Source organism: Ascaphus truei, chromosome 6 (genome assembly GCF_040206685.1).
Source record: "Ascaphus truei isolate aAscTru1 chromosome 6, aAscTru1.hap1, whole genome shotgun sequence".
Classification (NCBI taxonomy): domain Eukaryota; kingdom Metazoa; phylum Chordata; class Amphibia; order Anura; family Ascaphidae; genus Ascaphus; species Ascaphus truei.
Window position 1 is genome coordinate 83,878,714 of NC_134488.1, and position 27,210 is coordinate 83,905,923.

The 27,210-nt window shown below is 38.8% G+C and overlaps 1 protein-coding gene across 11 annotated transcripts in view; it reads left to right on the forward strand.

Annotated features, from left to right (window-relative positions):
• Positions 1-27,210, forward strand: part of KCNAB2 (potassium voltage-gated channel subfamily A regulatory beta subunit 2) — a 189,057-nt gene that overhangs the window by 140,975 nt on the left and 20,872 nt on the right. For 8 of the 11 annotated variants that reach the window (XM_075604953.1, XM_075604958.1, XM_075604957.1 and 5 more), the window contains 3 exons: positions 14,886-14,929; positions 15,760-15,797; positions 22,364-22,443. In XM_075604953.1, coding sequence (XP_075461068.1) covers positions 14,886-14,929; positions 15,760-15,797; positions 22,364-22,443 — 162 coding nt within the window. Of the gene's footprint in view, positions 1-5,056; positions 6,172-14,885; positions 14,930-15,759; positions 15,798-22,363; positions 22,444-27,210 lie in introns of those variants that run through there. The other 3 variants (XM_075604950.1, XM_075604952.1, XM_075604960.1) reach the window with 3 other exon arrangements.

Consider the following 27,210-nt stretch of genomic DNA (forward strand, 5'->3'; position numbering starts at 1 on the left):
AAAAAGCGTTCAATAGATTAGACTAGAAGTAAGAAAAAAATAGGGTGCTCCACCCCAGACAACTTCATCCAGATAACAACTGTTATTACAGTATAATCAATTCCATGAAGACACCAATGGGAGTGGGTATAATGTATAGACATGTGAGTCACTTCAAATGAACACATAAAACTACTCAACTATTGCAGTCTTAGAGTCTCTTACCCACTCACGTCATCTCCAGGAATAGTCAGTGGCGTGCCAGCCATGCAGGGAAATCCAGAAGCAGCAAGAAAAGAACATATAGCGCACAGCCAGGGAGCCAGGTGGAGATAAAAAATACCTTTTATTTCAGTGCATATCTGATAACATCTTCACCCCCTTGGGGACAGAAACAACACACCTCCTACGTGTTTCGGACCGGTAGGTCCTTTATCAAGGAGTATGGTAGATGGAGCAATCAGTTACCTTATATACCCGTAACTTCATTAAGCTAATTAGACAGATCTGTGCACAATCGCGTAAAATCCCCATTGCGCATGACGTCACGCGGGGCGCCAACACACAGGTACCAAGGTCTCTGGGTAAGACACGCCCCCCGCGCTTGCCCGCGCACGCCCACGGAGGCATACAAGCAGGAGTGCTAATCCATGTCTCGGCCACTAAGCCCGTCCCGTATGACGTCACTACGGGCCTCGTATAGGATAATACGCACCGCTACTCAACCAATAAGCTGGATGTATAGACGAAGCGTCCACCCACCAAACCACCCCAGTAAACATCAAAACGGAGCGCAACTATTCGCAATACACTAATCCAAATGCAATCATCAGGAATACCAAGGATATTACCTAAATAAAGAGAAAAGTTGCAATGCTTTCCAGGTAACCAATAGTACCCCATTGCTCCAAATCCCACAAAAACAAATCACATGTCACATCATAATAAAACCAAAACCTTGTTGTTGGATCAACACCAACATAACAAATCATCAATTACAAAATATACACACATTATCCTGCTTAAAATCACATATCAATATATTAAAAACAAATTAGACAATCTTTAGACATTCTTTATATGAGTCGAGTTTTCCTCCAAGGAATGAAGGGATAGATGAATCAACAAATCTAAACCCCAGCATTCATGATGATCTTACTTATATCAATGATATTTATCTTACTCTTTCCCTGTTAAATACAGACCTAAAATTATATGCACAAATGTTGGCCACTAGACTAGATAGTATTCTCCCTAGATTGGTCCATCAGGTGGGTTTCATCCTGGGCAGACAAGCCCTTGATAACACAAGGAAGACGGTGAATCTAATTCACATGGCGAAACAAACATGCCCACCCCTTTTACTCTCATTAGACGCAGAAAAAAAAGCGTTCAATAGATTAGACTAGCAATTTATGACGGCCACGCTCTCACAGATGGGATTCACACCCAAAATTTTAAATAGTATAAACATGCTATACCCCAACGGCCATAGTGAAAACAAACTTTGTCTGATCCTTTCCCAATACTAAATGGAACCAGACAACAGTGTCCACTGTCCCCTTTGTTTTTTGCCTTGGCCATAGAACCACTAGTCTGCTGGATAAGAATGAATCCCAATATTTCTGGTATTTCTGTTAAAAAGAAGGGGTTCAATATAGCTCTTTTTGCGGACGATATACTATTGATGCTCTCAAAACCTCTTACTTCACTCCCTAACCTTTTCCAAGTTTTATCAGAATTTGGTTCTCTTTCAGGTTATAAAATTAACCATTCCAAATCTATGGCCCTTAGTTTAAATCTTCCCAAGGAAATACTAAAATTACTCCAACTTAATTTCGACTTCAAATGGAATCCGAACCATTTCAAATATTTAGGGGCTCCAATAACAAAAGATTACTCAACACTATAAAACACAAATTTTAAACCCTTTTTCGACCAAATAACAAAAGATCTGACCACTTGGAATCCATATACAATATCCTGGTTTGGGAGGATAGCCACTATTAAAATGAATATTTTACCTAAACTCAACATACAAAAGAAAATATTGCAATTTGTTTGGCAAAATAGATGCCCCAGAGTCCGCAAAGACATTCTTTATAAATCCAAATTAGAAGGAGACTTAGCCCTCCCGAATCTACAAAACTATTATAGAGCTGCTCAACTAGGGCAATTAATTGGTTGGCATACAAACCCAGCCGAGAAAAGATGGGTCGAACTAGAAGAATTGATTTGTTCAACATTTGAAACTAAGAATCTCATCTGGCTCAATAAAAAATCCGGTGATATATTTTGCCTGCAATCTTTGGGACTCCCTTAAATCCAGGCTCCAACAAATCAGCATTCCCTCCCTTATGCAACCTTTGTTTACGGACCCCACTCTTCCATTTTACACAGGCAACCAGCAATCCGACCCTTGGGTCTAAAAAGGACTCCTAAGCGTTAACGATATCCTTATCCATGGGAAAGTTCCTTCATTTGCATCACTACAAACAAGTCACGATATTCCCTCCTCTGAATTTTCCAGATTAGGCACTATATCCAATCCATCTACAAACCAAATCGATCCGATGTCCTAGCTTTATATGAAGATTGGTGTCTGCACCAGCCCATATAAAGGGTATCATCTCCAAGATATACCATAATCTGACTCTTATTGAGTGTAACCAAACCCCTGATAAATATATGATCTCCTGGGAGAAGGATCTGAATATCAGTTTGGATATTGATACATGGAAAGATATCTGGGAATCCGCCTCTAAAAATTAATCGTGTGTGGTAATTAAAGAGAATATCTACAAGTTAATATTCAGATGGTATATGACTCCTACGAGGCTACATTCTTTCCTCCCAGGTATTTCCCCATTGTGTTGGTGTGGTTGCGGTGAAATGGGGAACATACTGCATATATTTTGGTCATATCCCAAAGTTCAATTAACATGGAGGGAAGTGTTCGCACTAATACACAAGATACTGGGGATTACTGTCCCACATGATCCAGTATATATATTGCTAGGAAAACCAATGGCCAATCATAACAAAAAAAGCTAAAGTTGTCTCCCACATTTTTAACGCCACTAGGTGCACAATTGCCAAGAATTGGAAACAATCTGCTCCCCCATCTGTAAACCAAATAAATAACAAAATCTGGCATATAGTTTATATGGAAAAACTTTCAGCCTACCTGAACGGCTCCACCTCACAAGTTTCGGAAATTTGGGCCCCTTGGTTCTGCCATGCAGGTATATCCCCATATTTAGACTCAAATATTTTTAAATTGAATGTTTTATGATGTATTTAAACGATTGCTCACTATGTTATATTGGTGCAAATACTGTTCCCTTCCCTTCCCCCCTAATCCCCTTCTCCCTATTGTGATATTATTAGATTTTATGTGTCATTGTATTCCCCCTCCCCCTATTTCTTTTTTTGTACCCCTTTTTCTTTATTTCTGAAAAATTATACATTTTTTATTGAAGTAACAAAACAAAAAAAGTGTATTGGGTGTTTCAATAAGCAAAAAGCACATGCTTAGAATTTGAGCTGTATACAAGTAGAGAGTATAGTATATTTAGGGATTCTGTTTTTCAGTGTTTATTTAATTAATTTAAAATATATATTTTTTATTTTTCCATAAGCAAAAAACTCCCCCCCTCCCTCCCTTCCACCTCTCTCTGTCCGCCCCTTCCACCTCTCCCCCCCCATTCCACTCAATTCCGTTTCCTCCCCGTCTCCCCTCCACCTCTCTCCACTCAGCCTATTCTGCCTCTCTCTCCCCATTGGTCAGAGCAGGGTCATGTGACCCTGATCTCCTCTCCAAAGACAAACTCTTTTGTCTCCCCAAGCTTGGGAGAGCGTGTGTGCCCGAGCATGAGCGCGCTCCGCGTGGGCCTAATGATTAACTTGTATTGAGGTAAGAGTCCTAAGTGAAGCATATACAGTACTGAGTACTGTATAAAAATAGCTAGGCAATGTATCAATTTACATGTTATCTAATTTAAACTGTTAAAAACATTGACAGTATGTGATGTGACATTTTGTTACTAGTATTCTTAATTGAAAATCAAACTGTTTAAGAGAAGTGGTAAGTAGAATCACTATTCCATATACTATTATTTGTTCAAAATGATGGAAAGGTGTCTTTGTTTTAAAGTGCATAAGATGCATGGATTTCAATTCTTTTCGTAGTGGATCGGCCAGTTCCTTATCATCCGTGGATTTCAGCGGATCAATGTCAAAAAGGGCGATTTGCTGTTTGTGGTTTTTTTTATATTATTATTATTACCAATATACTCCAGATTCCGCAACCTGTGGATGGATTCTACAAATTCATCCAAGGGTTGTATCCTAAGGTGGATTTTGATGAATCCGTCCAGATCAAAACCGCGCAAATCCATTTGTGAACTTTACACCGGGAAACAGATTTTGTCGGTTTCCGTGAAACAGATTTCGGTAGATTCGCCCATCTCTAGTCTTTTCATTCAGAAAGGGACAATTGGCTGTTGGAGTTTTTAGGGTAAGGGGTTAAGGTTAGGGTTTTAAAGAGGAGGGCTATTAGGGTATGGGGTAAGGGTTTCTAGGGCAAGGGGTTAGGGTTTTTAGGGAAGGGGTTAGGGTTTTTAGGGTAAGGGGTTAGGGTAAGGTGTTAGGGTGTTTAGGGTAAGGGGTTAGGGTTTTTAGGGTTAGGGTTTTTAGGGTAATGGGGTTAGGGTTTTTAGGGTAAAGGGTTAGGGTTTTTAGGGTAAGGGGTTAGGGTTTTTAGGGTAAAGGGTTAGGGATTTTAGGGTAAGGGGTTAGGGTTTTTAGGGTAATGGGTTAGGGTTTTTAGGGTAAGGGGTTAGGGTTTTTAGGGTAAAGGGTTAGGGTTTTTAGGGTAAGGGGTTAGGGTTTTTAGGGTAAGGGGTTAGGGTTTTTAGGGTAAGGGGTTAGGGTTTTTAGGATAATAGGTTACTATTAGCATTTTTAGGGTTAGGAGTTGTATTACCTGCGGTGGTGGCAAACTGTCCTGGCAGCCCATATGTCCTGGCGTTGAAATGGCAGCGGCTAAATGGCCAAGACTAATTGTCCTGGATGCCTTCCATTTAGCAATGATATATTACAGGACCAGCAGCTGATTGATTGATGAGGACATTTATTTAATGGAGGTACACTAAAACAATAGCTGTCTTACTCTAATCCTCCTGTTGAAGAAGGAGCTGTACTTTCCCCGTTGGTTAATAATGAATTGCCGAATGCATTCTGTTCAGTTCACTGGCCACCTAATTGACTTAAGGAAGCATCAGAATCACGCAGTATCAGTGGAGGTACAGTGCGCTCTCTACTTCAGAGGTCGACCATGAAGGAGCAGCTACTGCACAGAACTAAACGGCATGCAAAATAACGAGCAGTACTTGGACACATCTAAACTTACATTAGTGCCTTTTGTGAGCACTGTGGATGGATGATTTTTGTTGCTTACAATGAGCTACATGCAGCTTACATGTCAACTCTCGTACTTTCCCAAGTACACTATTAAGATTTTGTGCCTTCTATTTGGAAGCAAGCAGTTCTTAGGGAATGCAGTTTGTAGAATATATTTGAGTGGAATGTTTTATTTTATTTTTTAAAGCATCAACCTTTTAACCTCTAAAACACAACTTCTGCAAGAAAGTAAAAGGTTCTACTTACACACGAAGCTGTAATCGGACATCTTTTACTCTGTTTCTTTTGAATGGTTTGTTTTGATGGAGGTTGGATTTTTGTTCTGCTTTCTTAGGAGATCAGATAATAGAAGTCAATAATATCCATTGTCTCCCAGCTAACATTTCCATTACCTTTTTGGGAAGACGCCGATAAAAGAAATTGTTTGCATGGTAAACGACCTCCAGCAAAAGATCAACCATTGTGGGGAAATGTATTTCTGAAGCTCCAAAGGGAACAAAATCCACTGGAGATCCAAATACAAATAAATACAGAAGACTCAGGAAAGCAAATCAATATGCAGGTTTCCTTTGCATGCTCGGAGCACAGTTTGAAAACCCGGAGTTCAGAAGATAGACTGAATCGACAAAATGTCAGTAGTCCGAACCTTGCCACTCGTACAAAATTCCGAACTGTGGCTATCGTCGCCCGGACCCTAGGACATCTGTCAGTGCAAAATATCCCAACCCCAAGTGATTCCAGCTCGCGTCAGCCAGGAATGAAGTATAGGTATGATGAAAAAAGTTGGTCTGTACTCTATCCCTCTCATTCATTTACTCTGAGCTTCTTTTCAGGGACCGCGGTGGAATGCAGTTCCTGTACTTTTTTTTTTTTATATAGACCACGCAGTCCATTTTATGGCATTATTGTGATGATCTATAAAAAATAATTATGTTTTATAAAACAATTAGAATATAATCATTATTATTTACAAAAATAGTAACATGGATTCTAAATGCTTTTGAAATGTGAAGAAATGTGTATATTATTGGGCATGTCCAAGAATAATTGCCCCCCAGTCCCATCCCTCACCTTTTTTTCTAGAAAAAAGAAAGCACTGCATTTACTATTCTACTTGTTCATTCATTTGTTGCAAGATGCTGCAGGTCACAATAATTCCAGCCTTTCTATCAGTGTGTTGCAGCTGCCATCTCATCAGCAATGTAAGGATCCTGCTGGTGGTTTAAATAGAAATGACTCATTGCAAGCAAGGTGGGAAATATACAAAATCGGACACACAGTGCTTATTTTGTGTGTTCCTCTTGTGTTGTGTGTGTCTTTCTATTTAAATGTACAGGTCAGAGAGTTTAGGGAATGAAGAATAATTTTTAATAATTCACATCACATTACGAAAAGGTGATCTGTTGATGTTATATGGTGTTTGCGATGTCTGGTAATGCAAAGCATTGTGTTAGTTTCAAATGTCTCCTCTTATGATTTTGTCTCATGAAGAGGCAGGGAAACCGTATGTTTTTTACTTTTAGTGTACTTTGTAAAAAAATTAAAAAAAATGTAATTTTTGAATTGGCATGCGAGATATTTAGCTGGCTAACTGCAGTCAATGTTAAAAAAATCTAAATAAATAATGACCATCCTAAATCGCAAAGGTTATTTTGTTAAATCAGAGGTCAGAAATAAAAATGAACACACACTCGCATTAACAGCTGTTACATTTGTATTGATCTCGTAAGCAAACTCCATTTTTTATTTTGCCCACATGCAAAATGGTGGTGGCCGCAAAATTCCAAATCAAGGATGGACAGTTAAATATGTTCTGGTAGACGTATGGGAAGCCTGTCCAATCTGTACAGCCATTTGTCATGTGACGTGGGAAAAACACGTTCTAAATGACCAAGCAAGCATTTAGCGCTGTGTTAATGCCCACAAGCTTTCGCTTTTCGTAAGCACCTTCACATTTTTACGAAATTTGACACTTTTGTAAGCACCTTGAAGGTGACTATAAGAAAAATTAAAAAATGAATGTATAGGCTTAACCATAACCATTTGGGATTCATGCATGTATGCCCAGCTATGAGGAGACGTTTTAAGCTCAAAATTGACCATTATAGTTTCCTGTCAGTTTATTAACTGACCAGTTGAATCAATTGCAATTAATTCCCACTTACTGTGTCACCCGCTCACATGAATACATTTCACAAAAACAGTCTGACAAGTCTCATTTGTTCGTTACAGTGTATTTCTGAAGCATCAAAACTGAAGTCTAAACCATGAGTGTACTTCAATATTTCCTTTCCTTCTTAATACCCTGGAATTTGTTTGTCCATGTGAAATAAATCCAGATTAAATGAGCGCTCCTTGTTTTAAAGCCAAGTATACAGTACGACCTGGACAAGATGGAAGCTAATTTTCTCCAATTTGACAGCATTTGCTCTTGCAGGGGACTCCCGATTGTCTGGAAAACAGCCAGAATGGTCTCTTTACCACAAAGATTAAAAAAAAAAAAACAGTTCTAATTTGTTATGCTTGAAGGACATGATTAAACTCTGGGCAACATGTGTAGAGCATAGTAACAAAAGCCTTGCCTCGCATGCAACCCCTGGCAGCTTTGCAAGAAAAAAGGGATTGGATTGTGTAATCTGCTGATGCGTTTTAATTCTTTGGGAGACCTAACAACAAGCATCTGTTATTGCAAAATCATGGTTATCGACTTGTTACTTTAATTCCACACCGCCTTGCGTGTGCGAATGTATGTTACCCAACATTAGTTTATGATTGTACTTTAATATGTAGGAGTTATTTCTGGAATCTTGCTTTTGATCATTGCCCTTGTGATAGTCATTTTTGTTTCCAATAACAAATATTTATTTTATTCTTTACCTTGGATTTTTCAGCTAAAATTACATTTTTGTCATGCTAAAAAACTATTTGTGTAATCTTGGGAAGCTTACTTGTAAATTGCTTTGGATAAAATGATAGTACATTTCTCAAGATTACATACTAAGCTTATAAAGTCTCTTTTTTTTCTGGCCTTTTTTTATTTTTTTATTTTTCCCAATTGTCTGAAGTAGACAAGTGGGTCAATAACAAATAAGCCCTTCTGACATTTCAAAAACAAGCCATCACTTTGACTGATCTTGTGGAAATTGTATGGTTTGTAGGGATGTAAAAAGTAGTGTTGCTATAAAATCCCCACTGTCTAAAGTTTTCATTCGATTTTGTTGCACAAAAGCACAGGAACAGTAAACCATGTTATTGATCTTGTATGTTTTTAAATATAAGGTGAAATAACACATTTCTAATAAAATATTTGCGTTTACCTGGAATGATTCCTGTCTTGTCCCGACCACATAGGGAATTATCCACTAAATGTTGCTTGCCATCAGTAATATTTAATGGCCATTCACAAAAAGCCTAGAAGTGTTTGGTATATGATCCCCAGGAACTATTGCAGAGACTGTGTGTGCTGACCCCCACTGTTTTCTTATCCAACGTGATATTTTAGCCCCACTGAATTGGTCTCTCTGTTTCGAGAGGAATTGTAAGTGGGGTTATTTTCCCTTAAAAAATAATCTTTAATGCTCCATGTCATCTTCATCAACTAGTTACCAGCAAGATAAATCAGCATGAATTGCATTTCTTCTCCTAGTTTAAGGAAATCGGGATTCTGATCTTCAAAGTTACTGTATTCTTTTCTTGTGTATGTTAAGACTCTGTAAACACTGACACTGAGTTTGAAGCAGGGGAACCGGGTTCAATTCCCAGAGTCAGCTCCTTGTGACCTTGGGCAAGTCACTTTATCTCCCTCTGCCCCAGACACCAAAAACATAGATTTATAAATGTATCTGGTCAGGGACTGTGTCTGTAAAAATTCCTATGTACTGCGTACCGTGCACTATTATGTGATTGTGAAGCGCTTTGAGTTCCCATTGGGAGAAATGCGCTATATGAAATAAAGTTATTATTATTAAAATAACTGAAAGGTAATCTCCCTTATATTTTTTTCATTTCTTATACTGCCACTGAAAAGCATTTGCAGGGGTCATGTTGCATACCTTGTCACAATGATGGTAGCTGCAGCCATAAAGTATTATTTATTATCTATTCCGAATGAAACAGTCAATATTTTGTTCTTGTCCTTACAGCATGCTTATTACTTTATAAGCATTTTCTTCCTGATTTACGTATACTGTAAAATCGGTTAATAGATTGTAGTTTAAAAATTAAAAATGCATGATCACATCAAATATGTGCAACACTTCAATTTTGCAAGGTACAACCACATCAACATACTGTAGATCACGTATTGTAGTTGTGATTTCCAGTACACGTATTGTAGTTGTGATGTCCAGTACACGTATTGTAGGTGTGATTTCCAGTACACGTATTTTAGGTGTGATTTCCTGTACACATATTGTAGGTGTGATTTCCTGTACACGTATTGTAGGTGTGATTTCCTGTACACGTATTGTAGGTGTGATTTCCTGCACACGTATTGTAGGTGTGATTTCCAGTACACATATTGTAGGTGTGATTTCCTGCACACGTATTGTAGGTGTGATTTCCTGCACACGTATTGTAGGTGTGATTTCCTGCACACGTATTGTAGGTGTGATTTCCTGTACACGTATTGTAGGTGTGATTTCCTGTAGTACACGTATTGTAGGTGTGATTTCCTGTACACGTATTGTAGTTGTGATGTCCAGTACACGTATTGTAGGTGTGATTTCCTGTACACGTATTGTAGTTGTGATGTCCAGTACACGTATTGTAGGTGTGATTTCCAGTACACGTATTTTAGGTGTGATTTCCTGTACACATATTGTAGGTGTGATTTCCTGTACACGTATTGTAGGTGTGATTTCCTGTACACGTATTGTAGGTGTGATTTCCTGCACACGTATTGTAGGTGTGATTTCCAGTACACATATTGTAGGTGTGATTTCCTGCACACGTATTGTAGGTGTGATTTCCTGCACACGTATTGTAGGTGTGATTTCCTGCACACGTATTGTAGGTGTGATTTCCTGTACACGTATTGTAGGTGTGATTTCCTGTAGTACACGTATTGTAGGTGTGATTTCCTGTAGTACAGGCATACCCCGGTTTAAGGACACTCACTTTAAGTACACTCGCGAGTAAGTACATCTCGCTCAATAGGCAAACGGCAGCTCGCGCATGCGCCTGTCAGCACGTCCTGAACAGCAATACCAGATTCATACCTGTACCGAAGCTGTGCGCAAGCAGGGAGACTATAGAGCCTGTTACAGATGCGTTATTTACATCAGTTATGCACGTATATGACGATTGCAGTACAGTACATGCATCGATAAGTGGGAAAAAGGTAGTGCTTCACTTTAAGTACATTTTCGCTTTACATACATGCTCCGGTCCCATTGCGTACGTTAATGCGGGGTATGCTTGTACACGTATTGTAGGTGTGATTTCCTGTAGTACACGTATTGTAGGTGTGATTTCCTGTAGTACACGTATTGTAGGTGTGATTTCCTGTACACGTTTTGTAGGTGTGATTTCCTGCACACGTATTGTAGGTGTGATTTCCTGTACACGTATTTTAGTTGTGATTTCCTGTACATTTATTCGCTAGAAGTTATATTTATTCGTTGTGAACCTCTACTTACTGTAATAAAGGGATAAAGTGACAGTTATCAAATAGTTTACACTACTGTTATTTATCTCGGTTACATCAATGGGTTTTAGCAAGTTCAGACTCCTGCAATCCTAAATAATCATGTTTCCCTGTGCTTGGAGAGTTATTAAAAGGGACTATTTTCTCTTGAGACAAGTGTCAAAATACCAAACCACCAATGTTTGTCAAGTTCTGAAATCAAGACCGTAAGAAGTGTTAGATATACAATATCTGTACATCTAATTATGCACATGATATATATATATATATATATATATATTAGAGAAAAAGAAAAAAGAAGCGCCCGATCCTTGTGTAAATTCAGACGAATTTTTTTTTAATACATCATGGACAAGCCAATTGCACACTTACAATTTGTCCGATAAAATAAGGCATATTATGGGACCAGCCCATGCACCAACTGAAGACTCCACGGTCACCTCTGTGTGTGTAGGTATCCACAATGGTTCCAGATCTTGTGTCTGTATCAGCTGCTGTCTCCAAGATGAAAGTTCTTTATTTTAGGAGCGCTTATTTACAGCGTGCGGCCACCATTCACCTCTCTTGTGGAACACCGGGACCCGGAAAGATCTTTACACACGTCCTTACGTCCTCACGCTGGTGCCAGGAACTGCTCGACCACCATAGATTCAATGCCAGAAACCCTACGCGTTTCTTCCGTCTCTGCTGGGACTTTGTGACGCTGCCACGCATTGACGAACTTCCCCCCCCCCCCACCCCCTCCTAAGGTCCTACTATCATTTCCTCCCATCCAGAGTTGCTGTTTCGTTCGGTGTACTTCCGGGTTACATTGGGAGAGGTTGCGCAATCTCTGAGGCCCCTGCTGGACAGTGGCTCAGGGGTGCTGGGACTACACGAGGGAGAGAGGCGTGTGAGCGGAGCGGAGATGTCCAGCGTTTGGTGACTGAGTATAACTCATTACATGCTTATTTATCACGTTTGTTTGTGAGTTTAATTTGTTGGACTTTTATTGGAAACATTAAATGTGTATTTTTCATATTACACTAGGATCGGGCGCTTTCTTTCTTCTCGTGTATATATATATATATATATATATATCAAAAAATAAATAGATGATACCGTTCTGTGGCTAACGAAATGCTTTTATTTGTGCGAGCTTTCGAGATACACTGATCTCTTCTTCCGGCGATGTTACAATGAATGAAGCAAGGATTACTTAAAAACAGTGTCTCTTGGAATGTTATCTGTGCTGGTCCTTCCGCCGGTGTGGATGAGATTTATGGCTGGAGGTGTCAAAGGGTAACTGAAAGCAAGTGAAGAAAGAGTGTGTATGTGTATCAGTGTGAATAAAAATGAATGGAGAGCCCACAGTATAAACAGTGCTCTACACAAGGTGTGTGTGGAGTGAGAGGGGATATGAATGTGTGTAGAGCACTGTTTATACTGTGGGCTCTCCATTCATTTTTATTCACACTGATACACACACACACTCTTTCTTCACTTGCTTTCAGTTACCCTTTGACACCTCCAGCCATAAATCTCATCCACACCGGGGGAAGGACCAGCACAGATAACATTCCGAGAGACACTGTTTTTAAGTAATCCTTGCTTCATTCATTGTAACATCGCCGGAAGAAGAGATCAGTGTATCTCGAAAGCTCGCACAAATAAAAGCATTTCGTTAGCCACAGAACGGTATCATCTATTTATTTTTTGATTATTGAAGCTCGGCTAACACGGTACTGATACCTCTACATGAATATATATATATATATATATATATATATATATATATATATATATATATATATACACACACACACACACACTATATAATATAGGGGTGTGTGTGTATACTGCATCTAGAGATCAGTCTGGTTTACTTCTAAAATGCTGGTTTTATTTAGTTTTTTCCCTCTGCATTTATTATATGTCTTGATGAAATAATGTGGTGTTTTTATAAAGAAATAACATGGAAACTCTTCCTCCTTTTCTACTGGGTCAATGGATTAATTGTAGCATCGTTTTTTCATTCATATGTTGATGTGCTCCGCCTTTGTCTTTTTAAAGCTAAGCAATTTAACAATCATTTTGGAGATCGTTAAACCAACTTTAGCATCCACAAAAATCGCCTTTCAGGAACCATACTCTTGCCTTTTTTCACAGTAATACTCTAGTCTTTTAGTGTTCAAACACTGATATATAGGCTTTTATTCCCTCATTTTACCGCCTGTCTTTTCTTCAAAGTATAGTCCCATTCCATAACAGGCAAAAGAAAACGTAAAATAGGTTATGTTTTATATTTACACTGGCTGCCATTTAAAAAAGAAAATGTAAATTTCTTACTGTGAGTATACATTTCTGGCTTTGCCTTACAACATTTATACTTATATTAAATAAATGTAATACACTATGAGAGGTGTGCGCGTGGATATATATATTTATATATATATAGGCAATACGATACCGCACGTGGACGAATATCAGAGGCAGCACTCCAAATGAATATCAAAAATCCTGTATTATTCAACAAAACATCATATCCAGAATGTTGAATAATACAGGATTTTTGATATTCATTTGGAGTGCTGCCTCTGATATTCGTCCACGTGCGGTATCGTATTGCCTATTTATTTGTACAAGATTTGCACCCATTTTTTCTATTCAGACGGAGTGCCTATGGTTCTCTATTACCTGATATATATATATATATATATATATATATATATATATATATATATATCATATATTGATATGGATATATCTTTAACATATATATATACAGTATATACTGGCTCTATATTATACAGCATAACACTTTTGACATTTTATTGTGAATTTGAAAGCATACAAATATTTGTTAAAATACTACACAACAGCACTTAATTGTGTATCACAGAGTACAGCTTTTTAAAGCAGCAATTCCCATTACTGTACTTGTTTTTTTGTACAGAATGGGAATTGCAGGGCCCTCCGAAATTGAACTGCACTATTTTCAGCTCTGTTGAGCTGACAGTTTTACATCTTCCTCCAAGCGATATAAACTGGCCACAAACTCTCACAGGTACTGCGGGCCAATAGGAAACCATATTATCGGATCTGGCTTCCTATTGGATGGTTATTTAAATCCCCTTTAAATACCAGTAAGTAACGCTGGTAACGTCACCGGTAAATATCTCCGGAACTGCAGGATCCTCCTAGGTGAAAATAGCCTGATTCAGCTCTGGAGGAACCTCCAGGTCCCACCCTGTAAGAAAAACGGGTTGAAACTGTCATGATTGCTGCTTTACATTACCAAGTGTAAATAAAATCAAACTATCCAAATAACAAGTGTAGGGTATAAGTTATATCTTTAAAAAATGACTGAATTAAATGAAACGTGCAAAGTTCCAGAGCCACGCAAATTGTTTTGTTGCTAGAGAAGCAGGTATTGTTACAATGAGTGATGATACATTATGCCATGAAATGTGCATTTTGTAGGTACAGTATTGTCATATAATTGGTCTATGCAACACAACAATGGGAGAAAAAAATGTAGAGTTGTGACGTGCCCAAGTGTTTAATTATTTGCAGAGTTTTTATGTCTTAAGACATGTGTCAGATGGAATGCACTATCTTAACTACCATAGTGCCACAGCTCCTCAACAAATCGCCATCACGGAGTCCTCCTCTTCCGTTACTCACCATCCACCCTAGAAAAACCAGGGGCTACATCAAGGGGCACTCAAAGAATGAAAGACTTTGCATGCAATGAACTGAGATGTTATGTAGGATAACGGGACGTTCTGTACATCCTTTATTTGAATTGTTGTTGTCTTGTGAGGATACAATAGCTAGTCTGTCTGTTTTCCAGAAATCTTGGCAAGTCCGGTTTAAGAGTTTCCTGCCTTGGCTTAGGTAAGTAACCCAATACCAAACATACATCATTCACATGTAAATACTTTTATTTGTGCATTTTCATTTTAACAGATTAACTATAGTTTAGTGTGTCCTATGGATAGATGTTTTGTTGTTGAAATACTTATGTTGAAAATATCTACAGAAGTCATTATAAAATAATGTAAATGCCTTTTTATGTTGGAAAATTTCTTTGGACAATTGATGCATTTGCGCAATGCAATTTGACTACCGTATTGATAACTATAGTTTTATTGGTCTTTAAACAAAAATACATTATTTCTACAATTTGACCTTGTATTTTACCAACATAAGCAACTATAGTTCTTCTTTTCTTTTTTTTTTCTTCTGTGCATGAACTTGAAGCAGTGGCTCGTCCAATAATATCTATATGCTTGTTTGTGTTGGTCCATTAATATTAAATTCCTGTTGTATTGATTTAAGGGGTAGTCTAGAAACTCCAACATTTCCATAGCACTGTGTAAAAGTAATACCTTGATCATGTCTCGGGTACTTTATATTGGATGTACTGAACATACTGTAGGGGCATCAAAAAAGGCCACCTTTATGAGCTCCAAATAATGTTTAAAAACATAGACAATGGACATCGGAGACGCTTATACTGTACATACCATTTTTAAATATTCTTAAGCCATGTTCACTTCCAACATTGTAGTGCTCAACCTTTTATACTAAAATGTAACCTTTTTAGTCTTCTACAAAGATTTTATCAAGTATGAGATTTATATTTGTGTTTCTGTAATGTCAGTTTTTATAGTGCCCTTGGTTATGCAGATCATATTTTTTACATTATATTGTGTGTTTTAAAGGTACATGGGTAACGTTTGGAGGTCAGATCACTGATGAGGTAAGATGTGCTTCTGCTTTTCTGGCATTTAGCTTGCAAATGATAACAATGGGCACATATGTAATGGCTGTGAAGAAATCTTACACTGACTGGATGAGGAAACGTTCTGTATTTGTGATTTTGTTTATGGATCTGCTTACTATTCATCAGTGTGACTCATTTTCTGTTCAGAGCAGGGTGGTCCAAGCTCAGTCCTCCAGGATTCAGCGCTAGTTAAGTACTCAAGGACCATTCACGCCTGGTTTTCAATATTCTTCTAACCTGTATTTTGCTTAATTACCTAGCTGTAACGATCACTAAACCATCTTGTTGTGTATTGCCCTGGGAAATAATAACTCGTTGTGGATCCTTAAAGACTAAGGCCGGGATTATAGCAAGCGCGATGGCGCACACAACTGATAGCACCGCTATGAGGCCGCCCATAGTGCGCGTGACCGATGAAGAGCGACCACGTGGCATAATTTTGAGCCGACAAAAGTTTTTGCTTTCTTGTGTGACGGCCGCGTCACGTGTGCGGTTCTGCCAATGAGGGCGACCCAGCCTGGTGACGCCTCCCCATCGCCTCCATCTACAGTGCACACATCGCTTGGGCGACAGACGCACGCACCGCCATGCGCTCTGTCTCCCGCGCCAACTATAATCAATGCCTAAGTTAGAACTACCCTGATTTATAAAGTAACATCTCTCATTTGTACATTTATGTCCTGAAGTGATTTCTTGCTACACGTACATAAACATTGATTGAAAAGTTTCATAGCCAAAATAATGATAAAGTTAGAAAGTTCAAGCACAGCAGGATTGAAATTGCCCCTGTGGTTTTTGCAAACCTAAATCTTCCTGGGAAGCCCTCATTTATTAAAGAATATTGGGTAACGTTGATAAAATGTAATTTTTATTTTGGTGGTCGCCCCTTTGTACTGTGTTAATACATTAAACTATGACTAGCATCATTTTAATATTCCACTACAAAGATACGTTTGTAATGTCCTAATATGGCTGAAGAGGCCTGAGACTGAATGATCAACTTGACACAACTTGTAACAATGTATTGTTTGTATACCACATTTCTGTGGAAAAGGTTAACAAATGAGGTATAAAACAGGCAACTAATGTGGATCGGATGTGACCAAGAAATCCCTGCAGTGATGAGTACACAATGCATTACTTGGCAAACACGGCATTGATTTTAAATATTTAAGTGCTGTTTGTGCTTAGCCTTCTGTTTATAGTACTGCCTATAAGGAAGGAAATGGCTTACTTTGCAGTAGAGACAGTCCGCTAGAATCCACATCAGACAATGGCCCATATTTAATAAACCTCTGGCATGCCATACTGCACCTTCCAGAAGCCGAAAACACCTTGCAGCCCGATCAAGTAAACCTGTTGAGAGGTGTCTTATGGAGTAACATTGCTTAGTTAATAGGGCTACATATCCCCTGCACTGGTAATTGTTTTACCTGATTTCTGAACGCATGAATATGCCAAATGAAGTGATTTTGTATTTTCTGAAATACTATGGAATGGTTATGTAGATGATTTTCCATTGTCAACTGTTTTCATCTACATTTCCCAAACTTGTTATATTTCATATGGTATTTTGACATTGCCTTTATCATAATCTTTTTGAACTTTTTTGGAAAAAAGTGATTTGTCGTACAGTACTTAAAAACATTTTTTTTTTTTTAATTCAAAAACACTTACAGGAGTGATGTTGAAGTGTGGCTGTTTACGCAAAGCAACAATATCACAAAGCATGCATTTTGTGGCCCTTAGGTTGGCTTTAAGGTCTGTAATGTAATAATTTACTTTTTAGTGGCAGACTTGGATAATAAAAAAAAATGTAAAACTCTCCTTAATATAAACCAACATTTATTTTTTTTCTCTTCCAATATTATAATGGGGTTTAAGTACAGCTTTCCGTTCATTTTCAGGCTTAAGTCTCTTTCCTATTAAACTGATAGAATTTATAGGGAGGTAGAGGGCTTGCCAGTGGTCACATGATGCGGACAGTCGCATTTACCTGCTTCAAAGGCAGTAACATTACACCGAAAGATAAGCCACATGTAGGCAAGGCCAACCGTGTCTTAAAGGAGCAATCCAAGTGTTTTTTTCTTTCCTTAATTTTTTAAATACAGGATTGAAGCAGGGGGTCCCCGGAGCTGAACCCCATTTATTTCAGCTCCGGGGACCCCATGCTTCTAGAGATACCTCAGAAGGGGGTGCCGGTATCTCCTGATGTTTCCTGCAGTTTAAAGTCCTCGATCACATGGGCCAATAGGAAGCCACACTTTCCTTTTGGCCCATAGGGCCTGGGAGCTTTGAAAAGCAACCAAAATGTGAACCCTGAAGTAGCTACCGGCACCCCCTATGGAGGTAATAAGTATCTCCGGAAGCAGGGGGTCCCCGAAGCTGAAATTAATGGGGTTCGGCTCCGGAGACCCCCTGCTTCAATCCTGTGTTAAAAAAAAGGAAGAAAAAAATAAATACATGGCTTGGATTGCGTCTTTAAAGCTTTGCTGCTTTCCCTCATTCCCGTTTTTCCTTTTATGTTACTGACTGCAAATTCCACATGTTGGCTTCATACAGCATCTTGCCAATCTACATGTCACTTAGTGTTGCAGGTGGGACTTAGTCTAGTAACAGGAGCCACAGCTCTCTGAAATATGATGACTGTATTCCTTTTTTTTTTTTTTAGAAGCTCACATAATGCTTCTTTTAAACATCACTTTAGTGAGTGCTGCTTCGTTTCGCCGACTAAAGTGTAAGCTGTACGTCAGATGTTACTGTACCACAGATGTTACACATGTAACCCTCCCTGCCCGGCTTCTAGGGAGATAACATCAGTGTGTTATGTACAGTATGGCTACTGTGCATGGGTTATCTTGACTTAGTGCTGGATTCAGGTGCCTGGGCAATGAGGTAGCAAGGTTGTGGAATAATGGCGACAGGAACTTTTATCATACAACAGTCTTTTATTCAGGTCCCCAGGCAGAGAGGCCCCAAACCACACTTTAAACAACGTTATACTGTTTCTCTATTGTTATCGATGCATTCTGTGCTTCCATGAGTGCTCACACTTAACATTCAGAGGGAGGTATATATCTTAGTTGCTTAACTTTTCTGAGACCGGGTCCCCTTCCTTTTCTGTTCGGGATACCCCTCTGTATTATCTCGGTAATGATAGGCCCATTGGGAATCCTGGTACGAGTGACCCCAATACCTTTGGTCTATGTGGGAAGTGCAACTTCCCTGCATCCGGAGAGTACTGTTAATGCAGATAAGCGGTTCAAGCCAATCCGCTGGCACCCGGGAGTCCTCGTTACTGAGGCCCTCTGTGGAATGTCGTCTCCATACTTTGAAGCTTATATTGGATTCCCTTAATCTTCTAGGATACTAACTTAACCAGTGTACTGTGCCTAACTACAACATAATAAAGTAACAGGGACCTGGTCTGTACTATTCTAATATGAACATCCCTATCGACCTCCCCGAGGCTGCTCTCCACTTGTCCTCCTGAAACCTAACCTTCTTGAACCTTCCTCTCACCTTATGTACTTTCCAGGATGTCATGATCCCATCGCAACACAGGGTTGGGCCCGGTACACTCTAAACATACTAGTAACACTTTAGAGGGGTTGACATGTGAGCTGAATTGTGTTCTGTTTGATCTATTAACGTTAGAGGAGGCGTTTTGTCTAAGGTTTGCAGCAGTTTGACTGAAATCTAATGGTTTAGTTGTGATAGGTGGCAGGCTGCAGAGTTTGAAATATTTTAAAACAATGACCAACGCTAACTAGATTCTAAATGTGAACCTGTTTGCATGTGGCGGGTTTCTACCCTCTACTCAGAGTACCAGTTCACAATAGACCATTTGACTTCTACTAACACTTTAAAGTGCACTGATGTATTGCCAGTTATTTGTTTATTATGGGAAATTAGAAGTACCTGACCTTTTTCTATTTGTTGTTGTTAACGCCCACATTTTACCATTAAACGTACCACTGACATTAGTTCACTTTGTAAGAGACTATTGTATTTTATTATTATTCCAAACCTGTAGACTGAATTCTGGGATTTATTCAAGGTTTTGAAACACCTGCATTGTTGGCAGTCTCACTAGAATCAAATATAACTAAGGAAGGCAAATTATACAGATTACCTTAAAGAAGCATTTTATTCAAAATCATAGGTGTTTTTTTTCAAATCTGTTGTGTAGTATTAGACAATACTTTCTGCATTTTTTCACTACTGTCCTTTATAATTATTTGTAATGTATTAATTTCCTTGAGTTGCTATAGTAACCATTTAACCACGGCACTTCCTCTTGAAATAGGCAGCCATATTGCGTGCCCTGAGAAGCGGGATCTCCGCCAATTGTTCGCGGTAGAATGTATCGATCATCGGCTTAGATAATTGCATTACCGTAAATTTAAGGAACTGCTGTGTATATATATTATATATATATATATATATATATATATATATATATATATATATATATATATATATATATAAAATAAAACCACAGCATGCACTCAATGTACTAGTGAATATAAACAGGTGCCAGTCTCTAATAATAGTAAAGACAATATTACCATCCTCACGTTCCGGTAAAGAAAGATTGCACTCACTTCAGTGTAACTGAACATCTGTATTAGGCATCAGTATAAAACGATAGGCCACCCAATCCACAGGATTTCTCTGGCTCATTTTGTTCTTTTTATTGTGCTCATATTAGAGAAGCTTTTCTGTTTGTTGTTATTTTGTAGATTTGAAAGTAGGGATTATTTCATTGGAAATTAATTTAAAACAATTGGATTACATGGTTAAGACAAAAATGTCCTTTCAATCCCAAGCATTTTAGAACAAGAAATCCTATTCATTTGGAAATCCATAGAACCTTTTGATTTGTTGATCATTCAGTTCATTTTACAGAAGAGCTAATTTTACAACTAGGATATGCTGAAACACTCGGAGTGCACTTGTGATTCTCTTGCATTATGCTTGTGAAATCATTTCTTACAGACGTTTTGTCCGGAATGAATACAGGAGCGCTAAAGTATCTGCCTTGGAAAAATCTTAGGAATTGACCTTCTATACTCATTTGCCATTCAGCACTCCTTGGAAATGTCATTGTGTGGTCTATTGTTATGGGTCTCGTTGCGATAATTCTCAATGAGATGTCATGTTATGTAGCACAGTAAAACATGTTGGTAGTATTGCTACTGTACATGTATCATATCTACATCTGACTTTATTGTAAATAGGGATCTTTAATTTGCTTTTCATCCTATTCATAAAGGCAATAAGGAAACTATTTGGGTAAAATTATTTTTATTATATACAGTACAACAAAATTCTGTTTAGTGAGCAAATCTCTGTTTGGATGAATACACAATTTACATGTGAACAGTCTGGATCTGTTTCTCTTGGTGTGGCCATGGAGCAAAATGTTGGTTATTAATAGGATTAATTGCAGGATATCATTTTTAAATCTTCAATTCCCATCTCCCTTGTGGCTAGTGTTCATTATTGATGAGATGGACTAAAGCAGCCTACCCCTGACCACTGGATATATATATCCATACGTGAAAGACACCAGTCTTCGTGTTTGATCATTTCATTTCTGATGATCTTTAGGTGTGAAACTACTATTAAGCTCTTTGCAGCAATGCAATGTGTTGCAGAGCCGTTGGATAGCAAAGGGGTTAACTGTCTATTAATAATTCAGGATGCTTTTATTCTTTAATCAATACCAAACCGTATATCTCTTCCCCAACTGGAGGGCAGACCAGGCCTAACTGTAGACCCAACTGTGGAAGGGTGTTCGAGTCCAAGCACTTGCAACAGATGATGGAAATCCTATTTAACAGCAGTTGGTATGAAATGCAGCCTATTGGAGTGATTTGCAAAATAAACTGAATAAACCCAAATAAGATGAATGTATGGGCTTCTGGGGCAGAGGTACCCAAACAGACTAAATTAACCACCAGCAAGAGTGACCTACAGTAGTCTGGCTATCAGTTCCTCTGTCTTTCGCAGCTGTCACCCCTTTATCCTGGCATGACCTGTGTTTGCCAATGACTTCTCAATCACAAAGCATGTTGGGATGGATTACTATAATTGTATCTTGGTTGTAAATTGAAATGCACATTATCTTATTATTTCTTGTAATCTACATTGTTCAGCTTTATTCTTTTAAAGAATAATCTGTTTCAGTTATGATATTGAAGGTTTTTTCATGGTCAAAGCAAGATATTCCTTAATCTCTATGAAAATATGTGACTGTTTCTATTTTCTTAGACCCTAACATCACTTGAAACGTATGCTGACCTAGTAATTGACAACATTACATTGGAAAGGTTGAACATGACAGTTTAGTTACTTAAAATTAGTTAATGTCAAGCAAGGTTGAAAGTGTACATTGAAATGGAGAACGTACAATGCTACTTTTCAGTCGCTGTTCTGCTCATCTATAAATTACTGGAAGACTTGCATCTCTGTACACAATGCCAATTATTTTGGAATCTAAGGGATCTATAAACATTACTGATATCAATTCACAGATGGCAGAGCAACTGATGACCTTGGCATATGATAACGGAATAAACCTTTTCGACACAGCAGAAGTCTACGCTGCAGGAAAGTAAGTCGTGTCTTCAATCTCAACCTAATCTGTGTGGTTCAATGTTTTCCATATGTCAGGCTTTATCTTTCCTGTACAGAGGGCACAGCATGCGTCATTGCTGTAAATCAGTAAGGGAGACATCGCTATGACACTTGGCATTCCCCTGAATTGCCTGCTGCGTCCAATGCCCACTTTTGGGACTGGGAATTACTAGCTCATAAAGCAGACGGTGTGTTGTCCTTTGGGGTTAAAGAAGCAGCATTTTTTTTTCTGTATGCAACGTCTACGTTAATCTTAAATGCCTTTCATAAGGGCTGGTGCATATACAATATGTATGGAAGGGTAAAATACGTTGTTCGAATGGATGCGGTTGAAATGAATAAAACTAAAGAAGAAGAATACGTGTTCCTAAATGTTTGTTCTTGAGCACTCTTGCGTCTGTATTGCATTGGTCAATCTTTGTCATCTGTGCATTTGTGTTCAAACAATCCATTACTTGAGTGACCGTTCAAGCACTTTTCACAAATACTCACGCACATTTTCATTTACATAAAGAAAATTGCAATGCTGCACAGAATGTGCTGAAAATGCAATATATAGTCCAAGAGAGGCGCTACTCCGTACCAATACTAGACAAACAGGACAGACCCAACAAATACTTGCAACCCAACAGACTGCACAGGCTTGAATAATACAGTAGGCATAGTGATGAGGAGCCTTTCCGTGATCAATTCCTCCATGAGTCCTTTCTGATCTTTAGGCTGGTATTCTGGCAGCTTTCCCCGGTACCCCCAAACTGCAGTTTCTGGTTTCCTCGTGGCGTCGCTACATGTCTCATTGGTCCTGCGTTCCAGACCTCAAACTCGAATATCCGCTCTTTGTGATGCTCGATCAGAGTTTGAGTTCAGTGGGGTGGGAGGGTGGTGGTGGTGTAGGGGGGGGGGGAGGGCCCCCGAAGGGCTGAATGTTTGCCTAGGGTGCCAAATATCCTTGCACCGGCCCTACATGCACTGCATGTTTCCCACTATCCATTCTATCCCTGTATTACCCTATCTATTTATTCCTATTCCCCTCTGCCATTCGTTATGATTCTACCTCATCTGTCTTAAATAGTTATCTTGGATTTTGCATCTGTTAGGTTTTTTTTGTCACGTGTTTGTTACCTGGAAGATTTATATTGCTGTCACAATATAGCATAAATACAATTTAAGATCTAATCTAAGATACCTTGGCAGCATTGAATGCAACATGTGCATTTAATATCGCATACTACATATCGTTTTTCTTTGCAATTTTACACCTATTTTACTCTTTGCTACAGATTTCAGAAAGTTGCACCATATGTACAAATGTAGCAAGATGTACTGTTTGTGTTGCCGTGACTGCGACGATCGCGGCCCGGAAGGATTAGAGCTGCAGGTGGTCATATCCAGGAGCACGGACCCCCCACAGTGGGATCGCGGCAGACACGGTCCCCAACGCGGTGCTGGGGACAGCAAGTCTTGCTACAGCTCAACCCTGTTATAGCGCGATCCGCTACAGCGCGCCAAAATTTTAACGCATTCCCGGTTATAACGCAGTCTCATTCTGTGGCCCCCAAGGACCGCGTTATAACGGGGTTCGGCTGTATACCTGTAATTACACTTTATCGGCTTTAAAAAAATAATTCTAGTCACTTCTACTTTTATCTTTTGTTACTTGAAGAACCGTTGTGATGTTGGCCAATTTACATGAACACGCAAAAATGTTGCTTTCTATTAAACTTCATACAATTTGAATAACGTTAAGTCTGACTACTGAAAATGTATTGCTGCGACACACTTTATTCGAGCAAATACCCAGTATGTACCTGGCAGATACCTGGAATGCGCCGCTCCTCACCTCTGACAAGCCCCGTTGCGTTTGCCTTCCCAGCCACGGTTCATGCCTGGCTGACGGGCGGCTGATCTGTTAAATGATAATGATTAGGATTTAATAGGCTGCAATGCTTCGCGTGTCTACCAGGTGGCATAAATTCATGAATTGTAATGCAGTATATATATATATATATATATATATATATATATATATATATATATATACTGTGCAGTATTGCAGCCAGCGGGAATAAAATGCTTCAATCCCTGCCTGGAAAATAACGCAATGCACTCGGGCAGAAAACAGTCACAAACCTCAATACACCCGAGTATACCCGAATTCGTGGGACTAGCCGAGCTCGAATAAAGTGTGTCGCCAGTGTAGGAGAAGTGGAGCAGATTAGCTTTACCAAAAATGTACAAAGCAACAATAGAACCACATTTTATATTTAGCTGAGCATTACTATATCTTTAAATGTGCTACATACTGTACACATTGCTTATTGATGTATAAAGATGAATCCACTAAACATTGCAAAGTGCAGGATGGAAACTTCAGACTACTCACCCGCACCTGTCTGTACAACTACTTGGGAATACAAGAAGAATACAAAACATCTGATTCTGGTAGAAAATTAAGGTGGTTCCCAGCACTCAAAAGAGATACTAAAATAAAGACCAGAGACATGAGTCAATAATAGAAAAAGTATGCACTGAAACATGTGCAATATCACATCTCATAAAGAATATATGTCAAATAGAGACTGACAATAACAGTAGAATACAGAATATGTACACACATACAGTATATGTAAACTCTGATATATATCCACTATGAGAACTCAAAGAGATGGTAAAGAGCCCGAAATTATGAGAAATACCAGCACTGGATACATTACGCATCAAATACAGGTGGTACAGTACTTCCCTTGTAAGTAAAAATGAACCAAAAAATGACTACATTTGTACCAAAAAACCCTCAAATCAATGTTATGGTGAACTCAACACAGTCCCAACTCATCGGTCACAGTGGATGTGTGGGTTATTTTGTGCAGATTTAGGCATTTGTGTGTGCATTTATCTTAGAAGGGAAGTACCATCTTTATTTGACACGTTGGAATGGGCTTTATCCCCTGAAACATTGACCTCCTTGTTTAATTGTGTCTTCTTTGTCCCATCATTTGTTTCCCATCCTTTCCTCCTTTTTAGGATGTTTAGTGTATCAGTGCTGATATTTCCCATCTCATTTCGGTATGTACTGTATGTATCTATATCTTTATTTATATAGCGTCATTCATGTACATAGCCCTTCGCAGCAGTAATACATGTGACAAGCATATAAATAACAAATAACACATAATGGGAAGAGGTGCTTCAGGCATAAAAGTAATATTTAGGAAAAGAAGTCCCTGCTCCGAAGATCTTATAATCTAATTGGTAAGTAGGAAGAACCGACAGAGACAGTAGGAAGGTGTTCCGGTAAGTGTGTTTGTAAGGGGCCATGGTCAAAGTGTAAAGTATCAGCCATGGAGCTTCATTAAGGAGGTGGGTTTTAAGATGGATCTTAAAGGTGGATCTTCACTATCTCTTCGAGTCATCATAGCGGACAAGTAACAGAGTTGATATATGTTTGTATATATTCTGGAGTTATTGTAAGTGTTGTGTTGTTTCGTGAACTCAGTGATATTTTTGTATTACCTATGTGACATGTATTCTTTAATAGTTGTGTTATTGCACATGTTTTCTGTACACACTATGATATTTCTCATTTGTCAAAAATAATCTACTTTTTCTTCCATTGACTCGTGTGTTTGTCACAATCTTTATCAACTGATCTCTTTTGAGTGCTGGGAACTCCCTTCATTTTCTACTATTATGCTAGAGGTAATTAGGATCCCTCATTCTTGATCTCGTTGTACCTACATTTGAATATACTGTGGGGCCTATGCAGAGAGCAGCGAATTTTAAAATTGGCGAATTTATTAAAAAGTAGCTTTTTTGGAGAGTTTTATTCTCCATATGCAGAAAAGTGCGAATTCTGCTATGTTTAACATGGATGCGTGTGGCGAGTTTAAATTGGCGAGATGCGCGCTTCAGAAACGTGTAAAAACAAATTCGCGCCTTTTTTTTCCCTTTGCAATGGCCGCGAGCGGCAGCTTCTTGCCAGTTTTTTTTGGCGAGGCAAAAAGGAGACAATCGCGCCATTTTATTGGCGCGAACAGCCGCTAGATGCCGTTCGCGCCTCTCTGCATACGGATATTTTTAAAACTGGCGAGATTGAGGTTCTCGCCAGCCGCGAGGCGAGTTTTACAAATAGAAAAGAAAAATTGGCGCGTTTTTCGGAACTCGCCATTTTCTGCTGCTTTCTGCGCGATTTTCTCCAAAAAATGGCGAATTTCGAAATAGCGCTGCTCTCTGCATAGGCCCCTGTATCTATATCTATTACGTTCTGAGTTGGTGCTGTCGGACCTATATACTTTTACCTGATTCTAGTTGTGTGTATTATTCAAATGCTGCTGACTTCAGACTTCTTTTGAGTATACTTTTCCAAGCATCCTATTATCTATAAACATTATCCTGTACTTTGCTCTAGTACATTACTCATTTTTAAGTGCACATGTACAACCAGCTTAATGTGCCTTCTGTATTCTTGATCTGTCAATAAATCATTGTCAGTATTTCCCTGCTTTTTATAGCTTAATGATTCTGACCTTATCCTCTCCTAAAACCTCAAGATCTGCTTTTTTTTTTTTGTAACGTTTTCACCAACTTTCTACAATGCTTCTGTGGTCACAGGTCATTATATGCTAACCAGGCCTGCACAACTCCAGTCCTCGAGGGCCGCAAACAGGCCAGGTTTTCAGGATATCCCTACTTAACCACAGCTGGCTCAATTAGTCATACTGAGCCACTAATTAAGCCAGCTGTG